The 27,574-nt window shown below is 44.2% G+C and overlaps 1 protein-coding gene across 4 annotated transcripts; it reads left to right on the top strand.

Annotated features, from left to right (window-relative positions):
- Positions 1-329: 329 nt before the first annotated feature.
- Positions 330-27,096, top strand: PLAA (phospholipase A2 activating protein). Of its 4 annotated transcripts, none has more exons than XM_083185379.1 (14): positions 330-625; positions 2,975-3,168; positions 11,074-11,174; positions 12,301-12,421; positions 12,756-12,923; positions 13,868-14,003; positions 15,863-16,032; positions 16,421-16,578; positions 16,735-16,954; positions 18,518-18,580; positions 23,157-23,228; positions 23,912-24,013; positions 24,747-24,911; positions 26,370-27,096. In XM_083185379.1, the coding sequence occupies exons 1-14, from the start codon at positions 345-347 to the stop codon at positions 26,933-26,935; spliced, it is 2,517 nt and encodes an 838-aa protein (XP_083041505.1). In that variant the 5' UTR covers positions 330-344; the 3' UTR covers positions 26,936-27,096. The 4 variants fall into 4 exon arrangements, with proteins under 4 accessions (XP_083041505.1, XP_083041495.1, XP_083041513.1 ...); XM_083185369.1 differs by having other exon boundaries at positions 18,518-18,589; XM_083185387.1 differs by having other exon boundaries at positions 436-683; positions 18,518-18,589.
- Positions 27,097-27,574: the final 478 nt, after the last annotated feature.

Here is a 27,574-nt window from a genome sequence, read left to right as displayed (position 1 = left end):
TCTTCAAGCTTAATAAATCTGCCCCTTGGTGTTTTCGTTAAGAGGGTGGCATGGGCACAGGAGGGTGGCGTGGACCCATGGTGGTGCAGGTTACGCTACGTATGTTCCGTAGCGTAAGATGTGACCACAAAAGAGGAAGGACCATATAGTTAGCTGATTTTATTATAAGTACACCACCATTAAATCCGGCTACAAACCGGTGCATGTAAAAGCCACTACTGTCTGGTCAAAACCCGAGTGTGTGAAATAGCCCTCTGGGTTCTTCATTTCGGCGTGAATACATGAATACAGCATCTCCACTCCCACATGTAAGGGACCAGACTTATGAAGCCAGGGAGCGCTAGATGTGCAGCCATCGCCATGTAATGGGTGATGATGTAGCCCTGCCCGCAGTGACACACACCGCTGCTACTGGGGGAGGGCACGGCCTGTCTCGCTCTTTCTCTCTGCGTCACTTCCGACAGGTGTCCCGGCTTTTGCGCTCCGCCACATCATTTCCGCCATCGCTGCTCTGTCCGCGGCCGCTGTGTCATGGCGGAGGCTGCTGCCTGTTACCGGCTGCGCTGCTCCCTCCCCGGACACGAGCTGGACGTCCGTGGGGTCGTGCGGTGCCCGCTCCCGCCAGGTGAGGGGTTCGTGTCCGTGTCACGTGACCGGAGCGCGCGCCTCTGGGTGCCGGACAGGTGAGAGCGCGCTCGAGAAAGAGACCCCCCTCCTTCTCCAGGCCAGCCGGGAGTCGGGAAGGATACTGTCACTGAGATGACGCGGAGTTTCCACCCCACACCTCTTGCATACCGGGTGTAGCTTGTACAGTCAGTGTGGCCCAGGAATTGTCACTTAGAACATACATGACTAACAACATTAAATATTCATTCTGCATGGGAGGATTAATAATGGAAGCCTCTCCAGTGTATGTGATGTCTCCATTGCACAGGGCCGATTTCAGGGTGCAGTGAGGATCATGGTAACTGGGTGCAGTGAGCATCATGGTAAGGTGTCCATACACTACTGCGAGAAGTTGCAGCAGTATATGGTCATCCGATCGCCCTTGAGCCACCCGCAGGAACTAGTGTGATACATTGCATGCAGATCTTTGATGTGATGTATCGCTTGCGACCCCATTCCCCGTCGCCAGGAGGGTGTCAGAGGTTGGAAGTGCAAACAAATCCCACCTCTGTCTGATGCATACAGGACCGGGAATCGTATCGGATGGGATTTAAAAAGAATGCAATTGTGTCTGATTTCACCTGATTTCTCGGCCCGATACGTCAGAATTAGCCTAAATCGAATAAGTGTATAGGGGTGGATCTCCGGTATAGAAACATCATTTGGTACACCCCAGGCGTTATGCCAGCCAGTCGGATGAATTGCATCGACATATCGCTCAATGTGTATGCCCATTATGCATGGTTCTTTGCGACAGTGCAAGGTTTGATGTGCTGAGCATCAGACCTAGCAACATTGCTAGCAACACCATACAGGTTAAGGATGGACCATGACAGTGATCGTTCCATCCTTCATTAACATTGATCCAGTGTGTATGAGTGATGCTGGCTGACGGGGATGTTGAAACAAATCCCTATGGTTCCAGTGTGTACCAGGCTTTAGTGTTAACCTATAGCTTTAGAACAATGGATGGAGGTGTGTGTAACTAATGAAGAACATGCAATATACAGGTTGAGTTTCCCATATCTAAGATGCTTGAAAGCAGAAGGATTTGGGATTTTTCTTGGAGATGGAACTCATGTCTAAATACAGAATGCATTTTTGTTTTCTATACAGTACACTATATACAAATTGGGGTATATAAATTTAGTGTTCGACATTCTTTTCTGGGAATGGATCTGATACTAACTATTCAGTCAGTGTCCAAATCCGAATGTCTGATTTGCCGGGACCGGGTGAGCGACCGCGTCGAACCCGGTGAGCGAAGGACGAGACAGGTGGACGGCACCGGTTGAGCTGCTGCTGCTCACCTGGCGGCGTCCTCGCTGCCTTAATGCGACATTTTTTCAAATTGGATTGAGATTGATGGAAACGTTGCCAAAACCTGTTGCTATTTGGCCGAGTTTCCATCAAAAGCATGCGGATCCGCGGCTATTCTGCCAATCCACGTGGTGTGGCGGAATAGCTTATTGAATAGGTCTGAACCCCTTATGACTTATTCAAGTGGGAAACTGCTGTCTTTTTGACAATACGGCAGTTTTGACTGTAATTGAGTATACCTCATAAAATAAAAATACTGACAGATTTTCAGGCTCTACACAGATGTATAAATGAACACAATGTATTCTCTGTTTCAAATTTCACTCCGGACATGGGGGAAAAAAAGAAACTGACTAAAGTGCGATACCTTTATACAGTGTGCACTACATAAGTGGATATATGTGTGCAACTGTACTGTATTGTGTGGTCTACCAGTGTAAAGAAAACTTTTCTCGCTTTTAGTGGTCGGAGATCTTGACTCCGAATAGGTGGTGATTTTCTCAAGGGCACTTGTCCAACTACACTGTATTAATGTTGCAAAAGGGACATCCATTACAAAGAGCTTGTAACTAATATTATTGAATATTGACTACTTACAGTTTGAATAATGGTATATCATGATATGTTATAGACATAATAGCACTTACCTTTGTTTCCTTTCAACCATCTTAAAAAGTAAAGGCATTTGATCAACTATTTAGAATATTTGGCATTTTATTTTTGTGGCATTTGGAGCACCATACCTAAAATTTACAAAATAGCACATTAAAACGACAATTGTCTCTCTTATTACTACCTCTGGCTTCCCTTGGTTGATTAAATCAGTGCTTCACACTGTGACTGTAGTTTGATATGCCTGAGCAGCAAGAAATAATTCTGCTTTGTTTATGGTTTTTGTAACTCTGTTTCCTATAGCTATAATATGTTACACTAATTTCACAAATCTTGCATTTTGATGGTTAATTCTATATTTCTTCTAAACCTTTAGTCCCAATAAAGGCTTCATTGAATTGAATCTTATGAAGGGACACTCCAACTTTGTGTCTTCAGTATGTTATATGCCTCCAAGTGACACCTATCCACGAGGACTGATTGCTACTGGTGGAAACGACCATAACATCTGTGTGTTCAGCCTTGATAGTGCAAACCCACTTTATGTTTTGAAAGGCCACAAGAACACAGGTAGGTTCTGAGCTCGATTTGTTGGTTCTTCTTTGCACACAGGTTTAGAAAAAATTGTAGCATGAATTGTTTTCTGTATAACCTGAAAATTAGTGGGCCTGAATATTTTAAGAAATTACAGATGAAGCCATGCCCATCGTACCTGTAGTATGGGCACACGGGTTGTGCCATGTGGGTGTGACTTAATACACTGTGCTATGACTAGCCGCAGCACCATTTATTTCCAATGGCCTGCATGTATCATAGTCTGCAGAAACACGTTCTACACCAGCTTTGCAGAGACTAGGACGTAGGGCAGCAAAGTTGAGTTACAGCCATCCAGCTGTAAATATCATGCTTGCTCCATATCACTCAATCAGGTTTTCAAAGTTGCATCTGAATAATACACAAGACTTCTAGAACAATGTCTGCACAATAGACCAGGACACAATGCATGTGTATGGTCTAAAGCTTGGGTAGCCAACCCTAGTCCTCGAGAGCTACCAACAGTGCATGTTTGCAGGTGAGCTAATTAGCTCCATCTGTGTATCTTTTAAAATGTGTCAGTGATTAATGAGTGCAGCTGTGCAGCAGCTAGGTTGTCTGGAAAATGTGAACTGTTGGTAGCTCTCGAGGGCTAGGGTGGGCTACCACTGGTCTAAAGCATCTCCAAACTGTGGCCATCCAGCTGTTGAGGGCTAGGGTTGGCTACCACTGGTCTAAAGCATCTCCAAACTGTGGCCATCCAGCTGTTGTGACACTACAAGTCCCATCATGCCTTGCCACAGTTTTGCTATTAGGGAATGCTGGGATGTGTAGTTTCACAAAAGCTGTAGGGCTACAGTTTGGCCATGCCTGGTTTAAACCAAATGCACCAGAACCTCATAACAAGCATGCTCATTATAGAGTATTTCTCCTCCCAGCAGCAGGGGACACTGCAGTCTACACGTGTGGGATAGTGTGGGTGCATTGGAGGAGTCGGCACTTTAAGAAATTTGAATACAGCTGGCTCCTCCCCCCGCTATCCCCCAGCAGACTCCAGTCTTAGAAAAAGTGCCCGGAGGAGTCGGACTCCCGGGCTATGTCTCCTAAGGAGATTAGGCTTTTCATTTATTTATTTATTTATTTTTTTTTATATACTTGGACACAGACAGGCTGGGAATGCCTGTCTGCGACGTGGGACCCTGGAGGGACATGGTCGGGCCTGCATGCAGCCTCCCTCCACTGTCCAGCCACCGGAGCCTCCGTTCCGGGGACCCGCCCGCAGCTGCATGCGGTGTGCGTCGCGGGTCCTGGGCTATCTCCCCCGAACTCCAGGGACGCCGGTGACATGTAAGGGCGCTGCGCGCCAGACAGGGGGCGGCCATTAAGCGCGATGGTCGGTGGCAGAGAGAGCTGAGTCGCGGTGGTGACGTCAGCTCACCCTCCAGTATGCCGGCTGTTTGGGGCGGGCTTGGTTTTCGCGCCTCAGCGTAAGAGAGGAGGGCGGAGCTTGCTTCTCTCTCTTATCTCTGAGCTTTGGAGCTGTGAGGTGGTGTTTGCGGTGCTCTCTCTCTGCAGTTGCTGTACAGAACGGGACCTCTGTTACCTGTGCAGCTCAGCGCTCCCCAGCGGACTACAGGGACACTGTAAGTCTTAAGGGGTACATTACACACACAAGAATCGGGGGTTATTAATTGGCTCCTCTTCCCCTGTAACTTGCCAGACTTCAGGGCTACTTTACTGGGTATTTCCCTGCTGTTGGGCTATATTTGGGGTGTTCTTGTGTGACTGGTGTTGTGTGTCTGTCAGTATTGTTACATTAACTGGGCAGGATGGCAGGAAAAGCAACTTCATCTAAGGCTGCTTTGAAGGTTTATTCCTGCAAGAGCTGTAAGCAGCAATACACACAACATGTTAGAGGGTGTTCCCTCTGTGAGATTTGCTATAAGGCTTCTCAAATTACTGCTGCTCCTGCAGCACCTGGGCAGGCACCTGCTGTTTCCTCAGAGGTGCTGCAATCACTGCTGTCTAATCTGAATGCTGAAATGGCTGCCTCTAGGAAGGATAGAGAGGTGTTTCAGACTCAGCTCTCTAGATTGACCTCTGCAGAGCCTGCTTGGGCTCAATCCTTAATTCAGTCAGTGGACTCTTTAACTCAGTCTATGGCAGGTCCTGCTAAGAGACCTTCGGCTGCTGCTGTAACTAAAAGAAAGGCTATGCCCTCTCTGTTTTTGGCTGATGATTCAGACCATGAGGATTATATTATAGAGGAAGGAGAGGTTCTTCCCCCTGTGGAGGATATCCAACCCTTGGATGTAGGGGAGGATGAATCACAGGGTGTGGAGGGGCTTATTAGAGCTGTTAGGTCCACTCTGAAATTAGAGGAGCCTGAGCTTACTCCCCAGGTGTCCATTTTTGGACGCTCTCAAAGACAAGAGTTGTGTTTTCCGGATTCGGAGGAATTAGACTCTCCTCTCCTCTCTATATGGAAGTGTCCGGATAGGAAATTCCAGGTGTCAGCTTGCCTAAGGACACTATATCCTTTCTCTCCTGAATCCAGGACCAAGTGGGAGACTCCTCCCACTCCGGATATCTCGCTATCCAGGTTATCTAAGCGAGCCACTCTGCCTGTCCCCGGGGTGGCCTCTTTGAAGGAGGCGCAGGATAGGCGTTTAGATTGCTCACTAAAGACCATTTATTCCACGGCAGGGGTCCTTTTGCGTCCTGCTTTGGCCTCTGCTTGGGTGGCCAGGGCTATGGAGCAATGGGCTGCTGATCTTGTGGCTGGTCTGGAGCAAAATATGCCTGTGGCAGATTTGTTGCCTATGGCGGAAGGCATCAGGGATGCTTCAACGTACATAGGTGAGGCAGCGGCAGACATTTCGACTCTAGGAGCCAGAATTTCTGCGTCAGCTGTGGTAGCCAGACGGTCGGTCTGGTTGAGGTCATGGCAGGCTGAGGCTGAAATTAAAAAAGCTGTTGAAGCCTTGCCGTTCACAGGGGATATGCTTTTCGGCCCAGAGCTCGATAACCTTATCTCCCAGGCCACGGGGGGTAAGTCTACATTCTTACCTACAGCCGCTCCTCCGCCTAAGAGGCGGTCCCTCACTCAGTCCTTTCGGTCCTTTCGAGGCTCCTCTGCCTTTAGAGGCAGGCCCAGAGGAGGTTTTACGGCCTTTAGAGGCCGCAGAGGTAGAGATGCGGGAACAGCAGCGGACGCTGCTGCTCCAGCACGTCGCCAGGAGCCCAAGGCTTCCGACAAGACCGTGGCATGACGGTCTTCCGGCTCTAGTGGGAGAATCCAGGGTGGGCGCTCGTCTGTTGTTGTTCCCTCAGGTTTGGGAGACTCACTGCAGGGACGAGTGGGTCTTGCAAATTATTGCACAGGGATACAGACTTCAATTTTCTGCGCCACCTCCAGTAAGATTCTTTCCAATGGGCCTTCCAAAGCTGGATCAGACAAAAAAGGCCTTACAGGATTCAGTTCAAAAGCTTTTGGACGCTTCTGTAATAATACCGGTGCCAGAACATCAGAGGGGACAGGGGTTTTACTCCAATGTGTTTGTAGTCCCCAAGCCGGACGGCTCCGTAAGGCCTATCCTAAACCTCAAGGATTTAAATCAATACATCTGTTACAACAGGTTCAAGATGGAGTCCATACGGTCCGTGATTGCATCACTGGAACCGGGAGAATACCTTATGTCGCTAGACATAAAGGATGCCTATTTGCACGTCCCTATTTGGGAACCTCACCAGAGGTTTCTAAGGTTCGCAATACAGGCTTCTCATTTCCAGTTCAGGGCTCTGCCTTTCGGCCTGTCGTCCGCTCCCAGGGTCTTTACCAAGATCATGGCCTGCATGGTGGCGGTACTCAGGTTACAGGGGATAACGATCATCCCATACCTGGACGATCTCTTGATAAAGGCTTCTTCTCAGGACAAATTTATAGCAGACGCTCTGGCCACATGTTCTTTTCTGGTCCAAAATGGTTGGATCTTGAACTTCGGCAAGTCTCAACTCAATCCAACGCAGAGGCTTCAATTTCTGGGCCTTATTTTGGATACGGCGCAGGAGGCGGTATTTCTTCCAATGGACAAGATCGCTGCCCTGCAGTCAAAGGTACGACAGGTCCTAGCTCCCGACAGAGTTTCGATCCTGTTGTGCACCAAGATGCTGGGGATGATGGTAGCCTCTTTCGAGGCCATCTCGTACGGCAGATTTCATACCAGAACGTTCCAATGGAACCTACTGTCACAGTGGTCAGGGTCGCATCTACAGATACACGGGAAGATTACCCTGTCAAGAGCAGCTCGTCAGTCACTTCAATGGTGGCTTCACACTCCCAATTTGCTCCAGGGCCGGAGTTTCAGTCCATGCAATTGGACGATACTGACCACCGACGCCAGCCTCAGGGGCTGGGGAGCTTTTGTTCTCAACCAGACTTTTCAGGGCCGGTGGTCGGCTCAGGAGGCAAGCCTTCCGATAAATCAGGTTGGCTTTGGGTCAGGCACACAACTTGCTCAGGGGACGTCCGGTAAGAGTCCAGTCGGACAATGCGACTGCGGTCGCATACATAAATCGACAGGGAGGAACCAAAAGTCGTGCGGCCATGCGCGAGGTGCGTCCTATCTTGGAATGGGCCGAGGCGTTTGTCCCTCGATTCTCTGCGGTGTTTCTGCCGGGCGTGGAGAATTGGCAGGCGGATTATTTGAGCAGACAGTACTTCCACCCGGGAGAGTGGGCCCTTCATCCGGAGGTTTTTCATCAGTTGACGGTCCGGTGGGGCATGCCTCAGATGGATTTGATGGCCTCCAGGTTGAATCGGAAGGTACCTCGGTATTGTGCCAGGTCTCGGGATCCGGAAGCTCTGGCGGGGGATGCATTCTCCATCCCATGGGATTTCCAGCTGATATATGCGTTTCCGCCGTTTCCACTCATAGCAAGAGTGCTCAAGCGCATAAAAAGAGGGTCCGCTTCAGTAATTCTGATTGCCCCGGACTGGCCGAGACGGGCCTGGTATTCGGACCTCAAGCTTCTTCAGGCGGATGTGCAGTGGCGCCTCCCACTCAGACAGGATCTTCTACAACAAGGACCATTCATCTACCCCGGCTTAGAGTCTCTACGTTTAACGGCGTGGCTGTTGAAGCCGACTTGTTAAGGAGACGTGGAATACCGCAGTCTGTAGTTCCAACTATGCTGAAAGCTAGGAAGGAGGTGACCGCTTCTCATTATCACAGGATTTGGAAATCCTACATAGCCTGGTGCGAAGCTAGATCAGTGCCAAGGGCAGTGTTTCATCTTTCCCGTTTGTTGGAGTTCTTACAATCGGGTTTAGAGAAGGGTCTCAGACTGGCGTCTTTGAAGGTCCAGGTGTCTGCCCTATCGGTGTTTTTTCACAGAAGACTGGCTCTAATTCCAGAGGTACAGACCTTCTTAAAGGGGGTTGTTTGTATACAGTCTCCCTTCGTTCCGCCTTCAGAGCCATGGGATTTGGAGTTGGTTCTGAAATTCCTAAGATCTGATACTTTTGAGCCCTTGGACTCGGTGGATCTAAGGTTCTTGACGTGGAAGACGGTCATGTTGATGGCGCTGGCTTCGGCCCGCAGGGTGTCGGAGCTTGGGGCTCTTTCCTGTCGTTCCCCGTTTCTGGTTTTCCACAAGGACAGGGCGGAACTCAGAACTCGCCAGGGTTTCCTTCCGAAGGTGGTTTCTTCGTTCCACGTGAACCAGCCTATTGTGGTTCCAGCCCTTTCGCGAGATATGAAATCCTTGGACGTGGTGCGCGCTCTGCGTATCTACGTTTCCAGAACGACATCGTGGAGAAAGACGGATAGTCTTTTCGTGTTGTATGGAGCAGGAAAGAAGGGTTGGCCAGCGTCCAAGCAGACGCTGGCTCGGTGGTTGTGCCTCACAATCAAGGAGGCCTATGCTAGGGCTAACCAAGTCCTCCCTTCAGGGATTTCCGCCCATTCAACAAGGGCCGTAAGCACATCGTGGGCTGCGGCCAGAGGTGTTTCGCTCACACAGGTTTGTAGGGCGGCCACTTGGGTGGGTGCTAGCACCTTCGCCAAGTTCTATAAGTTTGACAGCTTTGCCAGTGAGGAGGCATCTTTCGGCAGAGCTGTTTTGCAGGATTCTCAGCGCTCTCCCTCCCGGGTTTAGTGCTTTGGTACTATCCCACACGTGTAGACTGCAGTGTCCCCTGCTGCTGGAAGGAGAAATAAGGAATTTGGTACTTACCGGTAATTCCCTTTCTCCGAGGCAGCAGGGGACACTGCACGCCCTCCCAGCGCTTTATTCCTGCCATCTTACAAGTTGTTTTACTTTAACATTGAATGTTTGCCGATTGCAAGTTGTGAATTCTTGTTATGAGTTATTCTTGCTAATCTTTCTCTTCTGCGAAGTGTCTCCTCTGTTCCAGGGATCGAGCCCTGGCCCCTATCCTCTCTCGGTCACAGTTTCTAAGACTGGAGTCTGCTGGGGGATAGCGGGGGGAGGAGCCAGCTGTATTCAAATTTCTTAAAGTGCCGACTCCTCCAATGCACCCACACTATCCCACACGTGTAGACTGCAGTGTCCCCTGCTGCCTCGGAGAAAGGGAATTACCGGTAAGTACCAAATTCCTTATTTTGTACCCTGCTTCCTTATCAAAATGTATGTCAAACAGCAGCTTGGATTGCCTTAAGCGTTCTTCCCTTGGCTTTACGTCTTATAAATCAAATGTGTACAAAGGTCAGTGGCTTTTGACTTCTGTTGGTGCACTTTGTCCTTGATTCTATGGACATCTAACCACACCCTGAAATAATGTGTATCATTGGGCTTTTGGATCAACTTCTTTTGAACTCATTAATTTTATACTGTACGCTACATGTTTCCATAATGCATGGAAGGTGATAACTATTAACCTGCTTCCTTTGGCACTCTAGTGAATTTATTTTGTACATTTGATCCTTTACCTACACAAAAGCAAAATTAAACCCTATATGCTTCCTAACAAATTGTTCAGGGTATGGGTGGTTTGTTTGTTTCCTAAAGGTTTAATTTTCAGCCACTTTCTGAGCGATTTTACATACCGTAATTTTAGTAAATCACTCAGAAAGTGTCGGACTATCGCTGTGTGTGTAGCCCTCACTGATCTCCCTGACCGCAATACATAACAGCCCTGCTTGAAAATTCAAAGCAATCGCTCAGAAGGCCCAATACATCTCTGCTGTGTGTTGGCCTTTCACTCCTGCAGCAGTGAAGGTACCTTCACTGCTCCTGGTGCTGACCTGTGGCGGAGGAGGTTGCAGCTGCTGGAGGAAGAGGTGCCACTGGACGCCAGGGATCACAGAGGGGGCTGGTGCCCTGGGTGCGGCTGCTGCTTGCCTGTCCTCTTCTTTCAGCCAGTAGCCGGTACACCCCAGCGGGGACAGCAGCAAGAATGTGTTGACATTCTAGGCTCCTCCCCTGAACCGGGAGTCAGTCCCGCCCACTAGCCAATCAGGAGACAGGATTGGCTGGTGGGCGGGACGATCTCCCAGTTCGGGGGAGGGGCCGAGAATGTCAACAAACATATTCTCGCTGCTGTCCCTGCTGGTGTGTACTAAAACTGATAACTGACTAGAACTGATTAAAAAAAAGTTACATTAGTCGATATTTATAGTGTATCCCCTAAATGCTTCCACAGGCCAGGATGTCAGAATGTTGATATTCTAATGTTTATAAGGATTGCCTCTAACTCAGAATCAGATCCTATATATTGGCACCACAGAACAGCTGTATCAAGATTGCCTTTATATAAGCCGACAGGTGCTGGCTCAGCTAAAAAAACATCTTCGCTGATGGGTTATTATGCAACTTAACTTTTCCTTTAATGTTACTATTGTTAAGACCTGAAAATATATGTTTTAATAATTGTGCTATTAATCTTTGTACCTTTTTTATCCCCTTTGTGATCATCAGTATGCAGTCTTTCTGCTGGCAAGTTTGGTACTTTGCTAAGTGGATCATGGGACACAACTGGAAAAGTGTGGTTAAATGAGAAGTGTATGATGACATTACAGGTAAGATTCCTTGCTAGACTGTAAATAACGCCCAAAACTATGTTTAAATTCTAGGGGGTATTCAATCTTGGGTCACGGCTGTCGAGCTGTACCGACAGCCGTGACCCTGTCCTGTTCTCTGTCTGCTCGACTGAGAATTTGCAGGCAGGAATCAATGTCCCGCCTGCAGTGGGATGAGAAGGGGGCGTGGCCGCAAGCTGCAGCAGGGAGCTCATCAATTCCCAGCCGTTCTCGTCAGAACAAGCCCGACTGCTTGTGAAGTCCGACTCGTTCTGCAGAGATCCCCTGTTCAATGCTGTCGGGGAAGACAACATTGAATAGGGCCCCACAGCCATCTCCCCTGCAGCCGTCTCCCACATCTCCCCCTTATGTTTGCATACTTTTTTTTTTATCTTTTTTTGTCAAAGTTAACAAGTTTAATGGATTTGTTTTCCAGTGACAAGCATGCTGAATATCTATACACATAGATAGTGTAAAGTATCTGTTCAAATGTAATTCTTTAAGTTTTACAGATGTGTCCTCGTAAACTATAGGTACAGTTGTAGCAAGCAGTCGTTCTTGGAACACCAGGTCCTGTGCAACTCGGCTTGCGCCAAGCATATTTTTCCACCAGTATGGTGTCTTAATCTCAAACAGATTCAGCAAGCTGCTTCATAAGACTGCATGTATTTATATTTGAAATGTGACCTTTGTATATCTTTCTGTGACTAATCTGAATCGGTTTTGTTGTGCCCCGTGTACAGACTCCTACAGATATATACGTTTCACATATCAGCTTAACCATTATAGCATCGGTTTGTCGCATCTTGCGACTATGTTGCACTTTCTGGACCTGGCGTCTCATTTGTACCATGTGTCTTAATCCACATAACTATTGAGGCTGGATGTACAAGGACACATCTGTATATATTAATGCATGTGAGACACGTGTTATGTACATTCACTTCTTAATCCTGATTAGTATCAAAATAGAGGAAAAAGAACGAAGAGTGCATTATTTTTTCACATAATGTTGTTCTAGCTGCATTAATCCATTTTCTTATAGTAGTAAAGGTGTATAAATGTACTATACAGTGACAGTAGTCGGTACATTATAGATCTAATAATGGTATACTTTACATTGTAGGGCCATACAGCTGCTGTCTGGGCTGTGAAGATTTTGCCTGAACAGGGTTTGATGTTGACTGGATCAGCTGACAAGTCCATCAAGCTGTGGAAAGCAGGGCGGTGTGAAAAGACCTTTCTAGGTGAGCAAACATGGAAAATCATAGTTTGGGGGGGACAAAAAATATATGTAACAGAGATCAGTATCTATACTGATTTTATATGAAATCTAATTATTATCTGCACAATCCATACCATGTCATGTCATGTCATTACATATAATAGTAGTCCAGTATTGGTAGTCCAGTGGTTAGGTACATGGGTAAAGGAGCCTGATTAATGGAGCCTGGTGAGCAGGATAACACTGCATAGTCTGTGGCACACAATTGAGGGGTTTTAAGGAGATATGTTACAAAATTCATTGGGATGTACACATTCCTTGTGGTGTTGTGGAATGAAACTTTCATTAATTTACAGGGCATGAGGACTGTGTTCGGGGGCTGGCAACTCTGAATGAGGGTGAATTTCTCTCTTGCTCTAATGATGCCAGTGTCCGGAGGTGGCTGATTACCGGAGAGTGCCTGCAGATCTACTATGGCCACACCAATTACATTTATAGCATATGTGTCTTCCCAAATTCCCAAGGTAAGCGGATGTGTGTGTGTGTGTGTGTATATAGATAGATATTAAAACAATAAAGAGTGCCGCATCATTTCTCCATGGCACATAAAGTGTCTGGCACAAGTCACAATATAAGGTGACTAGGACACACCAGGCAGGAGATTGCACTGATTAATTTGAGATTAGACTTTTCTATATCTGTGTGCAACTGCAATGTGCAAGGGATTGAGATATCAATCACTGCATCATGGTAAAGATCAAGATTTTGGCCCCATCACAAACACACATATGTACAAGTGTCTATATCCAATTAATCAGCACATTTTAGTCACATTGCATTGCTACTACGGTGCATTTTCAGGTGAATATGTTGTGAAAGATGCCTGGCACTAGCAGAGTCACATGGTACCTGGTATGCCAAGAAGGGCTGTTTGGCACAACTGCTACAATAGTGTGAGGGCTCACCTATAGATGCAGATCTCGAATATAGTTAGAAGGAAGCAGATTTGGACTGTTATAAGAGTGGAGCACAGTTATCTGAAAAGTATTTGTGCATCCATGATTTCTCAAAGTCACTCATTCCTGTTTTCGGACACGCGATTTAAAGGGACAACCATATTAACTATAAACCTGACCTGTTTGTTTTTAGAATTATTACCCCTTCAAATCCAGTGGCCATAACCAAAGAAGACTTTTCAACCTTCTAAAGTGCTGCATAGTATATTTAGCCCTATGCCTTATCCTACTTCTATCATTTAGTTGCTGTGTACAGGAGTAAACATGTACAGGCGATCAGAATACATGCATTTCAGGCTTGTATATGTGATACATACACAAGGTACAAATCATTTTAGTTGGCTTTTATTTTATATTTGATTATCATAATTTAACGGAATTTAGCATATAGATTTGTGTTTCAACTTCGTGTTTTTTTTATAACACAGTAAAAGTTTATTCGTACTCTTTAGATTTTGTGACCACGGCAGAGGACAGATCACTGAGGGTCTGGAGAAAAGGAGAGTGTGCTCAGACCATCCGTTTTCCTGCCCAGTCTGTATGGTGCTGCTGCATCCTAGATAATGGAGACATTGTTGTGGGAGCAAGGTAAACTTATTACAGAATATACAATCCATCAATCCATTCTACCTTTCCTGTAATTATGTCATGGTAACATAGTAGTTTAGGTTGAAATAAGACTTGCGTACATCAAGTTCATACTCTTACAAGACCCCGTAGAGGGTGTTTTCCCTTTTGAATGTTTTTAATTCGAGCCCACTTTGGGCTAAATAATGTTTATCGGTTGTACCCCTGGATGTTTTTATCCAATAAATGCTTGACCAACCTTAATTTAAATATATTTATATATTTGGCAGACACCTCTTCCAGGAGAAGTGGTCTGCCAACACCAATTCTCCTGGAAGAGAGTTCCATACTTTTACTACCTTGACTGTAAAAAAAACCCTTTTTGCTTTGGAGGTATGCCCACGTGTCTCCGACCTCAAAGTAAATAGGGTATCTCACTGTTCGTTATATTGTCCCCTGATATATTTGTACATTTCAAGCATGTCTCCTTGTAAATGTATCTTTTCCAGTGTAAACAACCCACATAACTAATTTGGTAGTATGAACTGTGCTCCTACAGACTTCAAAATGTCAGCGATCCAATATCTGATCAGGAGATAACGTATCCTCCTGACTGCTGTCTAAAGGTAGAAGAAGGAATCTTAAGCCTAAAGGTGTATACATACGATCCCGATATCGGGACTGAGCATTTGTCATCAGGTGCAGCTAACACACTGAGCGTAAAATGAGCAATATCTCTCATTTGATTGCACCATGGGTATGCACCTTAAGCTTTCATAATTGTTTAGAGCACTGATTAGTTGCCTGAGACTGCAAGCCACACTATATCAATCCAGAAATCAAAATTGCCCTGCGAGGAGGATCACCCAATGGACAACTTCTGTTACCTCCTAAATTAAAAGGTTCTCTCTGTGAGGTTTTGCTAGCAAAATAATTTTATGCTGTATTTTTTTGAACGGACATATAAGCTAGAAAACGAAATGCTCAGGTAATGTCCACTGGGCAGGGCACTTTTTTTTTTCAATCGGAAAGGCACATTTTATATTAGAAATTTATTTTAGAAACAAACACAAAACAAAGCATATATCAAAAATTGCACGCTGCACTAGGATTACGTCTATTAAACATAGTCATACTCTGCTATGCCCATTACATATTGTCTAAATGACAATTACACTTTAGGGCACACACTGTAATGCTTCTTACTCATTATACCACACACCATAATGCCCATTACACTTGATGGCATATACCAAAAGTTCTCAGCGGCATGTGAGCGCGGTGGGGGGCAACGTAGGGGCACACAGTGCCGCATAAAAAGAGCAGGCTGCATTTTGAGGTTTTCAAAAAATGGGCAGGGTGCGGCACCTGCATAAAAAGCTTAGTCCAACTAATAAACCATAAATGTAAACTCTATTATTCTTTATTCTCCTCCCATTGCACTGCAGTTCTGGTAAATATAAGCTATAACAAACCCAGTATATCAGGGCTGGCAAACGTGTGGCTCTCCAGCTGTTGTCAGACTACACATACCAGCATGCCCTGCCTAGCTTTTAGCATTCCCTAATAGCAGAACTGTGGCAGGACATGCCAGGCCTCCAATACATTATGGACAGCCAAAGTTGTCCCGCTTTTTAATGACACCTGTTAACATTGAAAAACTGAGACTTTTGTGTGCTTTGCATGCAGTTTTTATGTAATTGTCATCTTTTCTAGTGCATTTATGTTGTTCATATTCCTAGTATCAAAACAGTTTTATTTAGCTTGGTGTGGAAAGAAAAACAAAGATACTAATTATAGCTTCATAAGCTTTCTTTCTTAAATAACAAAACTTTATTTTAGTATACATCTATTACATTTACTATATATCATTCATTTAGTGATGGTATTATCCGAGTGTTTACGGAGTCTCAAGAGAATATGGCTAGTGCTGAGGAGATCCAAGCTTTCGAAGATGAGCTGGCGCAAGCAACAATTGATCCTAAAACAGGTGACCTGGGAGACATTAACGTAGAGGAACTACCTGGAAAAGAGCACCTCACCGAACCTGGTAGGTCTTAAAAGCATACAATTCATGAAGCCCAACACTGCTAAAGTGTATGTTGGAAATACAGGTTATTTAATTGTTGCACAGAAGATTACTTAATTTTTTATATTTAGGAAATGACACCTATATAAATGTTATATTTATTGGTTAACTGTTAATGTCTAACTATAGAGAAATATATTGTTCTATTTGGAACCTATGTTACAATGTTTGCCTGACAGAGGGGGGGGAATCACTTTTTTAGTTCTCCATTAAGTGCGCTTCAGTTTTTGTAGTCTGTTTTTCATGCTTTTTATTTTACTTGCTAACATATAACCAAGTAATTTCCTTTGTTAAAAAGAGTAATGTCAGTAAATTACAACTCTGCAATCATTTTTATTGGCTGTTCTAGGCACTAAAGAAGGCCAGACCCGCCTGGTGAATGACAATGGCAAAGTGGAAGCTTACCAGTGGAGTGTTGGCGAGGGCCGTTGGATGAAGATTGGGGATGTGGTAGGCTCTTCAGGAGCCACTCAGCAAACTTCTGGAAAAGTCCTTTTTGAAGGAAAAGTATGCACACATTCTTCTTCTTGGACTTCTATACAAGCAAATGTCCCAAATGCACTAGAATTATTTTGTAGAAATCCTCTCATTTATTTGCCCAATATTATAAAAGCAATATATGGTGCCCTTGTCACTTGAGTAATTCCCTCTCTCTCATAACAGGAGTATGACTATGTGTTCACCATTGATGTGAATGAAAGTGGGCCTTCTTTTAAACTGCCATATAATGTCACAGAAGATCCTTGGCTCGTGGCTCACAATTTCCTTCAGAAAAATGACCTGAACCCTATGTTTTTAGATCAAGTAGCCAAATTTATCATTGACAACACTGCAGGACAGACTGTGGCTGCTACAGAAACTGGCTTTGCTGATCCATTTACAGGTACAGTAATTGTCAGTCAGACAAACACCATTGCTCAGTTCTTATTAATACTGCTACTACATTACAGAAGGCCAAGGAGTCTACTCTTACTCCCTACAGAACATCATAAGTGATCACAAACCACATTAGGGAATGTGAGCATTATGTGATATAAATGGTAATATGTATACTTGTTATTGTAGGGCTCTAGGAATAGATCCATGCAACAATGTAGTGGTGGTCTATTGATCTGAAAAGAGTTATGGGTCTGATTGAAACCCAATCACTTGGCTGTGAATTCGCAGCCCGATTAATTATCGATCCCCTGTGCATGCGCTAGGCCATCCTGTGAAGAAAGCCAGCGATGGCCGTACACAGGCTGATTGACAGTCTGTGGGCGTTTCCTGGGATTGGTCAGGAAGGATATAGGCGTTTTGAAGGAAGGACCACTGACGTCAGCGTTCGGCCTTCTCTGCCATGGATCATAAAAGCTCAGAGTAAGTCACAGACTACTCATCCACTGCCTAGAGGGAGGGGAACCTTCGATGGCGTGACTACGAATGGATTTGCAATTTGGATATTCTTTTTAGTATACAGAGATTAATAGATATAAAGTAGTTTGTGTTACCTGCCTGGTATACTAGTCTAGATGAACATGCTCTTGCTGTACTAGGGCTACACCAGCCCACCCCTTGACTCCCCGCCATCTGCTTGGCTGCATACAGACTAGGATTTATAGAATTTAAATGCATGTGTGTAATATTTGTAAATGTAATATGTGTGTAAATGTATTTTGTGCTTCTCAGTTGGACGTATGTTGGACTCTACACTAGCCTCATGGTGTGTGTGTCCCCTCGATTTATAGAAAGTGGGAAAAATAAGCAATGATGCCTTTTAGGAACCTCTATTACTTTTTCTTATGGCATAACTTCTGAGTTACCACTTGTTTGGGATCCAGGATAGTTTAGACTTTTTTTCATGCACTATTAACATGTTACTCTGTGTAGAAAAGTCTTGCAACCTCACTGTGAGTACCGCAAATTAGCATTTGTAATTGGATCTTGCATTTCTTCTGTGCATGCATTTACACATTGGCTCCTAATTGATTTACTTCTAAATGTCAGCTAGCACCTAGAGCTTTTGCAGCTTTCTGTCCGTTCTTACCGTAAGTATGGCATAGAGCTGTACTTGCACCATGAGTGGCTAATTGGATTGAGCCTTAATAGTTAAGTTGCAGTCCGTTAGTTATTACTATTGTTGTTTATATACCTAGGCCAATTTGTGCAGTGCTGCATACAGAGTATTTGTCATTCATATCAGTTTCTAGCATACAATTGTACACCCCTAAATACTGTACATTCGGGTTGATTTAGCCAAAATCTAGTTAAACTGCCAGTACGGGTTTAGACACCCGTGGATAACCCACACAAACACAGGGAGAAATGACTAACTCACTAACTCTGCACAGATAAAGCTGCTCAGGTATTGCACCCATGACCTCAGTTCTATGCGGCAGTAATAGTAACATCTCTGCCCCCATGCTGCAAAATTAGTCATTATTATTATGTAATTCCTTCCTTATAGGTGGAGGCCGTTATATCCCTGGAATTTCTTCTAGGCCTGATTCTGCTGCTGATCCATTTACAGGTACTTTGGGTAATTAACCGCATCAATATACAATATTGTTATGTTGTTATATTGATAAATTATTTTCTTTTGCACTCTAAAAGCATAGTTAGCGTAAGTCGGTTATTAAATTGAGTATATTGATTATATTGCACAAATACAAACATTTCACAGTTTACAGAACTTATATTGGTCATTGCCAAGATATATGCTGATAATTACTGGGCATTGTAGCATATAATAAAGTAGTTTTTTTAATTCTATCTTTTGGCCAATGGGGGCACATTCTAACACTTTAGAAAGCATGAACAACAGGATCCAGGGCAGTGGGACCATCTAAAAAGGTTCCACAATTCCAACCTAACACCATCTTCCACGTACGATAGCTCACAGCAACTTGTTAGAATTGTAATATATAGTAAATCATTGTTTCCTTCAGTAGTAATTGTGTGTTATGGGGGATATTCAATCACCGGCGAGCATCTCCCGTCAGGGGAGATGGCCGCCGGGCCCTATTCGATGCTGTCTTCCTCGACAGCATTGAGCAGGGAATCTCGCAGAACGAGCCCGACTTCACAAGCAGTCGGGCTTGCTCTGTCGAGAACGGCAAAGAATTACCGAGCTCACGGCCGCAGCTCGACTGTTCCCGGCCACTTCTCGTGGCCGCCCCCCTTCTAGCTCCCCAGCAGGCATTGACATTGAATCCCGCCTGCTTGTTCTCGGTCAAGTTGACCGAGAACGGGACTGGGTTACGACTGTTGACAGCCGTGACCTGCAGATTGAATACCCCCTAAATTTTACCTTATGGGGCAGATGTATTAAGCCTTAACAAGAGATAAATTCAAGTGCGATAAAGAGAGATAAACGTCCAGCCAATCAGCTCCTTACTGACTTTTCTCAAACACAGGCTGTAACATGGCAGTTGGCAGGTGATTGGCTGGACGTTTATCTCTCTATGGGGCAGATGTATGAAGGGTCGTTATGGGGAGAAAGGGTATCAGCGCACGTTATGTGCACTGATACCGCTTCTCCCCCATGTATGAAGCAGGTGAGATGCGGTAAAGGACAGGGGTGCTATGCGCCCCTGGTCATATCGGCGCTGCTATCAAAATGATAGCAGGCCGAATGTATGAACGGTCAGCATCGCTGACCGTTCCGCACGAAGCCTGCTTTGGCTTCGCCAGCATCAGGCTGGCGAAGCCCTATCTAAACAGCAGGGACAGCGCTGTCCCTGCTGTTAGGTCTGGGCTGCGCTGGGGATCTCGCGTGAACAGCGAGATCCCGCGCATGCCCAGTGCGGCCGGCCGGGGGACAGGAGATAGCGCATCAGTATTAACTGATGCGCTATCTCCAGAAAGGGACATCGCCGAAGGGGGGAGTTAACGCTCCCCCGCTTCGGCAGACAAGATGTTAATACATCTTGTCGATGTCCCTTCCTGCTTCGCCTCGCTATTGAGGCGAAGCAGGAAGTATCATAGCGGCGCGATAAGCGCTGCTATGATACATCTGCCCCTTTATCACACTTGCATTTATCTCTTGTTAAGGCTTAATACATTGCCCCATTGACTAGATAAAGGCTAATTTTCCTTCTTTTGAAAGCCCTCTTGTTTTTTTTTTTTTGCCTACACCATATAAGTTCCTTAACTCCACCTGCGACCTCTGTGTCAGAAGGGTGGACACTTTGCTGCCTAGGTTAAGGTGAGGCTGAAGACCACCAAAGCACTGCTGGTCTTCCTCTTCCCAGTCGCCACAGCACCCTGGGCTGGGTGGCCGGCACAGCAGCAATGGGTTTTTTTTGCCACCTAGTTTTCAGCTAAGGGGGCCACTTGGAGGCCCACATTAGACAGAGGGCTTTTCTTCACTACTGCAATGTACCACTCCTAAATAGCATACATACAATTAGTTTTTCAGTAATTCGGGTTATCTAAAATGTGAAGGTTAATTCTTATCGAGGCATAAATATCCATGGAGAGTCCCCTGGAGACTCTAATGTGACACAGACCAAGTAATAAGGTAGCAGCTTTGTTTAGAAGTGAGCATATCTCCTCCTGTCTGGGTTACAGCCTTCGGGCTATTTCACGCACTCCGGCTGCTGCCGGGCGGCTAAACCCTGCATGCCAAAAAGCCGTGCCTCACACAGTAGTTAATAATGGACACGATTGTGTCCATTCACACGGGACGGCCACGGCTCGGCCGCCCGGTTGTAGCCGGATCCCACCACTGGAAAGACGGCTGCCGGGCTGTGGCCATCCCCACCATTCTAAACTTCTGTGTGATTCACGGCTTCCTGGCCGTGCGGGGCTTCACCGCCCGGCAGGAGCCGGGGCGTGTGAAATAGCCCTTCCTCCTTAATATTTTTTTCAAGGCTAGATTCAACCTGCCAGAGAAGCTTGTGCATCAACTAGTGCATAGAGCTCTCTTTTCAGTGTAGAGTGTAGGCAAGTCTGATTTCTACAAATTCAAGTTGAAGACGAAGGGCTCCAATCTTGTTGTTCCACAATTATGTTTGTGCCAATTACCTGCAGGAGAGCACTCACTCTCCTGTTGTGGAGAGCTCAATTATTTACTACGAACAGCTAGTTATACACACGCACATTACATTATTTGGCCAAATATGTTTTACTCCTTATAGTTAGTGTATGTAAACCTTTTGTTACATTTATGCCTTGTTAGAACTGCTCGGTAATGCTATTGTGAAGTGGAAATATCTAGTATTACCAGTATAGCACAGCTGCAAATCACATAATGTTACCAGTGTATTTGCGACTCATTCCATGCTCAAGATTAGCTTGGACAAATAGCGTAATTGAAAGTTGAAACCTAGTAATGTTAACTTAAATGACTAAACTTGTTTTGTGGGATTAGCAGCCATGGCCATGAGGTGGCATGGTTACTAGCAATCTGGCACCTTGTTACTAACATTGAAGATTTTCCCTCTCGCCACATAATTGGAATGAGCTCTGTGGTTAAGTTGAACAGGCGGGCTCCTGCTTTTAGAAATGACAACTAGTGGTGAGCTACATCCGGTTAACCAGGTGTACTGTTCTGGTAGATATAGCAGCTGTCAGTGTCACGTTACGGGATTTACATTTTGGTAGGTTTCACAACCTGTTTCCAGGAGTACGAGGGCACACGGAGGTGACTAGCCCCGCTTTGTGTTCAGACCAAATTACTATCTACTTCTGTGAATCTCTCTTGCTTGATTCCTCCCATATAACTGGCTAACTGCCTTGGTCTGAGCATCTGTCAGGGTAATCATTATAAAAGGTGACAGAAGATTACATTCCACCATGAACAAAGAGCGGAAAGCCTAAGTACCAGCTGCGGTGTTTTGGTTGCCATGCCGACCTTGCACTTGGGATTTGTCTCTGTAAACAATATTAACAGCACTGCAGATCAGATGATGTCCCCTTTGTTACAAAGGCATTGAACGCGTAGCAAATGTACACTCCTTGAATAAGTGTGATATCTTTATTACAAATGATAACATTTCAAGGCAATGTATTAGTAGCTTCAAGAATGATGGAGTATTTTGAAGTATAGCAAGTTAAGCTTACTTTATCCACTTGGAGGTCTGCAAATGAAGTTTAATTAATCATTTTATTCCAGAGCTGGGCATTGTTTCTTATGCTCTGATTTACTTGGCTAAACAAGGCTATTGATAGGTATTAAGCAAGTTTCAGAAACCATAGTAACAAATCATTGTCATTATCTTAGTATCACTAGGCAAACAAAACAGTAGGTTTTAGGTGCAGATTGTAACGTTCATTGATTATAGAAAGCATATGTATACCTTGGTGCAGGCAAAGGAAAATACAGAAGATAAAATAGATGCAGGAAAATGTATCTAAAATTACCATCCCTTTATTTTCGCGTGTATTATGTACCTGTGTGAGATTTGTAACTTGCGAATTCCCAGATGGTCTGTGAATCCTTTTGAAGAAAGAGGACAGTAGCTGATTAGGCCTCCTGGGTATATCAAATTGTATGAAACCAATGATCAGACAGCAACCATGTATGAAAGTATATCAGGCTTCAAAGAAACCAATTACTTCTTATTTTGAAAGGTTTCTGTAGGTGTCATTCCTGTTGGGTCTCCGCTAACCCCTTTGCAGCTGGAGTTATCTTTACTTTAATATTGTTTATCATCCTGCATGCTGGTGTACTGTGTACCAGCAGTTCATTGTCATTACATCAGATGGCGTTGTTAGTCCAGTGACTAGTATGAATAAATCACAATGTTCTCTCATATCGGGCCTGGAAGTTGACCAGGGTGACTCTGTGAACATCTATAGCAGTCCATAAAATGATACATTGCATCAGTGACATGCCTTTAATAGAAAGGCTCAGCAGAGATTGGCTATTGTGTTATCATATGTGAATACATGAAGCATGTAAAGTGTAATGTAATGACAGGCATGGAAGCCGAACAACACTGCTGGCTATGACCGTGCCTATACTGTCCTAGTAGTTCACCTGCAAACATAGCTGTGTGGATTCTAAAAATCGACTACACAGATAATGCTGGTTTGGGCTGATTTCCAAATGTGTTTGCATGATTCTTGGTGTAAAAGTTTTAGCAAGATGTGTTTTACAGGTGGCAGTCGTTATGTGCCTGGTTCTGCGTCGCATTCTGTTCCCACAGCCGGGGCTGCTGATCCATTCACAGGTAACCATTTACAACTATATGCTTACCACCACTAACCCTGGGCAACGCAGTTACCAAAGGTCAATGGTCATGGGTAATTAGATACCCCCATATGTCTAAAAGTCCTAACCCCTCTACTAAATGCCATCTGGATAATTGTATGAATTCCCTATTTGTATCATTAAACCTTTATTCTGAATATCTATTATTAAATGTTAGTTACATATTAGTAAAACTACAGTCTATCCCACATTTACATATTCAGTTGCAGACCAATAGCACATAGTTTTTAAAAAATATATACATGGTGTAAAAGCATAGGCATGTTACAAACCATATATTGTTAGACACAAAACATACTATCCAAGTATCCATAAGCGTCTTCAAGACAATATAATGCCCATTTGATCTCAGACTGTGTATGTTTCAGCAACAACCACTTTTTGGGGCAGCTTATGCATGACATGACGGATGAAATAGACCAGTGATGGCTAACCTTGACATTCCAGCTGTTGTTGGACTACACATCCCAGCATGCCCTGCATCAGTTTTAGCATGGCCAAATAGTAAAACTGTAGCAAGGCATGCTGGGATGTGTAGTTCAACAACAGCTGGAGTGTCAAGGGTAGCCATCACTGAAATATTGTAGACTGTGGTTATTATAGCACAGCAAAATGACTGTTTAATTGTGTCCTGTTTTGCAGGGAGGAATGCATACAGATCAGCAGCTGCACAAATTCAAAACACCTATTTCCCTAAGAGAGAGCCGGTCACATTTGACCAAGCAAACCCAGCACTGATTATGGGTGAGTATTCATTGACCATCCCAGCAATATCTGTATCCAGTTGTTTTATTTACCATTTCAGAGGAAAATTAGTTGTAAATTACTTTAGCTAATTGAATCACCCCCACCCCAATAACGTGTATATATATATATATATAAAATACTATTTTATGGAAAATGTTGAGTTATTTGTAATATAAAATTCTAAATATAAATTTTTTGAATGTGATATTTCAATCTACCATATTGGTTTTCATATTGGCTATAACTGTTTTTCAACACAGTATGGTGACATTTTTCTAAGTTTTTTTTTTCTGCAAGGAGATAAATGTGACCAGAACCCCTTAATGAAAATGTTTTACTCCTTGTATTAAAATACAAGGCATTTTGGAAGCAGTGGCTGCTTTCTCTAGTACAACAATGGTATCAAACAAGTTATGTGCAGATTTATTTTATGTTGGGTTGTTCATGGAGTTATTAGAAAGTCCCAGTTTAGACTTGTCTTCCAAGAATGTTCATACCATTTAAATATAATATAGTGGCAATAGACCAGGATACTAGCAGTATCAATCCCTGTAATTTATATGACGTACAGTGTTTTATCTGCTTAATAGAACAAAGTTCATATTTCGCTTTTTTCATTTATGAAGTGAAGCTTGAATTTACTGGCAATATTCCATCTATTTCTTCTGATTTTCATTTTATTGGCAGCTAACATATGTAATACTTTTAAATGGTGTAATTTGTTGTTTAGGTAAACTAAAGGAACTGAATGAGACGGCTCCTGAAGAACACAAAATGCCCGAGGATGACTTAATGAGACTTGACAAGCTACTGTCTGTTGTTGTTAATCCACCTGGAGAAATGGCCACGGCTCAACAAGTGGACACTTTATGGAGAGCAGTCAAATGGCCAGAAGGTGTGGACACTGTTTTATACTATATTTTTAGGGATCAAATTCAATTAGCCACAAACTAGGTGACGCCACTTTTTACTGGGGTAGAAGTTGCTGCTGTAGTATTTTTTTTTTTATCTATTTAAATAAAAATCTTAGTAAGTTACCGCAGCTTTTACTTTGCACCTCCAGAAAAGGTGAAAATTTGGTAAAAATCTTTATTTTAATGTATAATTACAGGGCATTAAGCTATACTTCTGGAACACCTGTTCTAATGAGTAATCATTTAGAGGTTTTTTTTTTAATTGAAAAATATGGCTCATAAAGACAGGCCATATTTGTATAATTTTCTCTAATGAAGGCAAAACATTGGATTATTTGTGTTTGTTGAGGTGTGGTACAGATGAGAAAGGGTTTTTTAAAACTTGTATAAAACCTTTTTAATGTACTGTAGAATGTGTGGTACTTGTGTATTATAGCGGCGCCCCCGATGTGCATCGCGCAATGTTTTCATGGCATGCGATGCGACGTTTGCCCCCTATGCGATGAAAGATCGTATAAGCACCATAAAGGGTGCTTTTAAGCACCCTAATGGGTGCTTACAATGTGAAATGCACCCCCACGCCACCCCCCCACTATAAACGTGAACCCGAAGCGTGGCGAGTACAGCGGTACGCGTCCTCCGAACTTTTCATACCCCCACTATCCACGTCGGCGTGGAGTTGAGAATAGAAAGTGTGGCGAGCGCAGCGAGCCCGAAGCGTGGCGAGCGGACGCGGATACCTTCACAGGTATCGGAGTCCCCTCGCGGGCTTCACAGGTATCCGCGTCCGCTCGCCACACTTTCTATTCTCCACGCCGACGTGGATAGTGGGGGTATGAAAAGGTTGGAGGACGCGTACCGCTGCGCTCGCCACGCTTCGGGTTCACGTTTATAGTGGGGGGGGGGGGTGGGTGGCGTGGGGGTGCATTTCACATTGTAAGCACCCATTGGGGTGCTTATACAATGTTTAATCGCATCGCATTGTATGCCATGTACAATGTCATACAATTTTAAAATTGTATGACATTGTACAGTATGGCGCGATATAGCGTCGCATCACATACCATCGCATGCCTTATGGTATGTGATGCGATGGGCGCCGCCAAAATACACAAGTACCGAATGTGTTGATACGCCCTTAAATCTAGAACACTTCCTCTCATGGGCTCCTTCTAACCAAGATTTCACTTTTCATTTATCACAATTTGTGAATATTTTATACTAGTAAGTAAGCTTTGAAAGCTAGTCTGCTACCTTGTGATTGCCTCTGTGTTTGTGCATGTGTGAGAAAGATATGTAGTTTAACTCGCTGCCAACAGATGGCAGTGTTTCGGAGACACAACACACACACAGACATATATGAGATTGAGAAATGAGTGTATAGATATACTGTGTATATGACTACCTTAACTAGTTTTTATTTCCCCTCTTCCTTTCAGAAATTGTATTTCCTGCATTAGATGTTCTTCGTTTAGCTGTAAAAAATCCTACTGTCAATGAAATGTTCTGCAATGAAAAAGAAGGCAGTCAGTTCAGCAACTACCTCATCCACATAATGCGGCCAAGTAGTAAACAGGCCAACCAGCTGCTTGTGCTTCGGACATTATGCAATTGCTTCTCCTGTGAGCCAGGTGCAAGGCTCATGATGTCTCAGAGAGACACTCTGATAACAAGGGCGATAGAACTAAAAGCAGTCACCAATAAAAATATCCATACTGCTCTGGCCACATTGTTGCTCAACTATGCCACCTGTTTACATAGAGCAAGTGACTTAGAAGGGAAGGCCCAGTGTCTATCCGCTATCAGTACAATTATGGAGGTTGTGCAAGACTTTGAAGCCGGTTTCAGACTTCTTGTGGCTCTTGGGACATTGATCAGCGATGATGCAAATGCTGTGCAGTTGGCCAAGTCCCTAGGAGTTAATTCTCAAATAAAAAAATACATGTCTGTCTCAGAACCAGCCAAAGTTAATGAGTGCTGTAGGCTCCTTTTAAATACACTATAAAACAATTACCCCACCAGTGCTGGAAAAAAATACAAAAGCATATTCCTGTACTGTTTTCTTATCACACTGTAATATGAATACATTGAATGCTGTGGATTGAATGCTGAAAGTTTGTCTCGTCTTAAAATTATAAATTGGCCTAAATAAACTTTTGCACTGAATGTGTATTGTGAGTTTTTAAATGCTTGCATTAATATATACATGGATTACTGTGCCATTGTGGACCAGCGAGGCCGTGCTTTTTTTAATATTATTTTTCAGCTAATGTTGTGTTTATTCTGAGGTAGTTATTCAATCTGGGATTCCGCCTGTCAGAATATCCTGACGGACGGAATCCCGGGACGTTTCTATTCTGTTCGACTGTACCTCGACAGATGGAAATCAATGTCCCGGCTGCCGAGTATCAGAAACTTTGCAGATTGGCAAAAACGGCCATGAATATGACAATCCTCGGGCAGTTTGACAAAACAGATAAAGTTGGAAACCACCTTCAATGCGGTCGTATACGGCAGCATTGAATAGGTAATGGCTGGGATTGAATAACACTCTGAATGTGGATTCTTTGCCCAAATGCACAAGCAGAATCTGTGTAGTGAAGTAATACATTTTAAGGCATTTTAGGAAGTGGCGACGATCGGT

Source organism: Crinia signifera, chromosome 1 (assembly GCF_055691185.1).
Source record: "Crinia signifera chromosome 1, ASM5569118v1, whole genome shotgun sequence".
Classification (NCBI taxonomy): Eukaryota; Metazoa; Chordata; class Amphibia; order Anura; family Myobatrachidae; genus Crinia; species Crinia signifera.
Note: the sequence above shows the minus strand (reverse complement) of the source record. Positions and strands in the feature narration are given on the sequence as shown.

Coding starts and splice junctions, on each gene's coding strand:
- PLAA (XM_083185369.1), top strand. CDS start 345: ATGTGCAGCCATCGCCATGTAATGGGTGATGATGTAGCCCTGCCCGCA. Junction 626..2,974: donor GCGGTGCCCGCTCCCGCCAG/GTGAGGGGTTCG, acceptor CTAAACCTTTAG/TCCCAATAAAGGCTTCATTG. Junction 24,014..24,746: donor AAACCCAGCACTGATTATGG/GTGAGTATTCAT, acceptor TTTGTTGTTTAG/GTAAACTAAAGGAACTGAAT.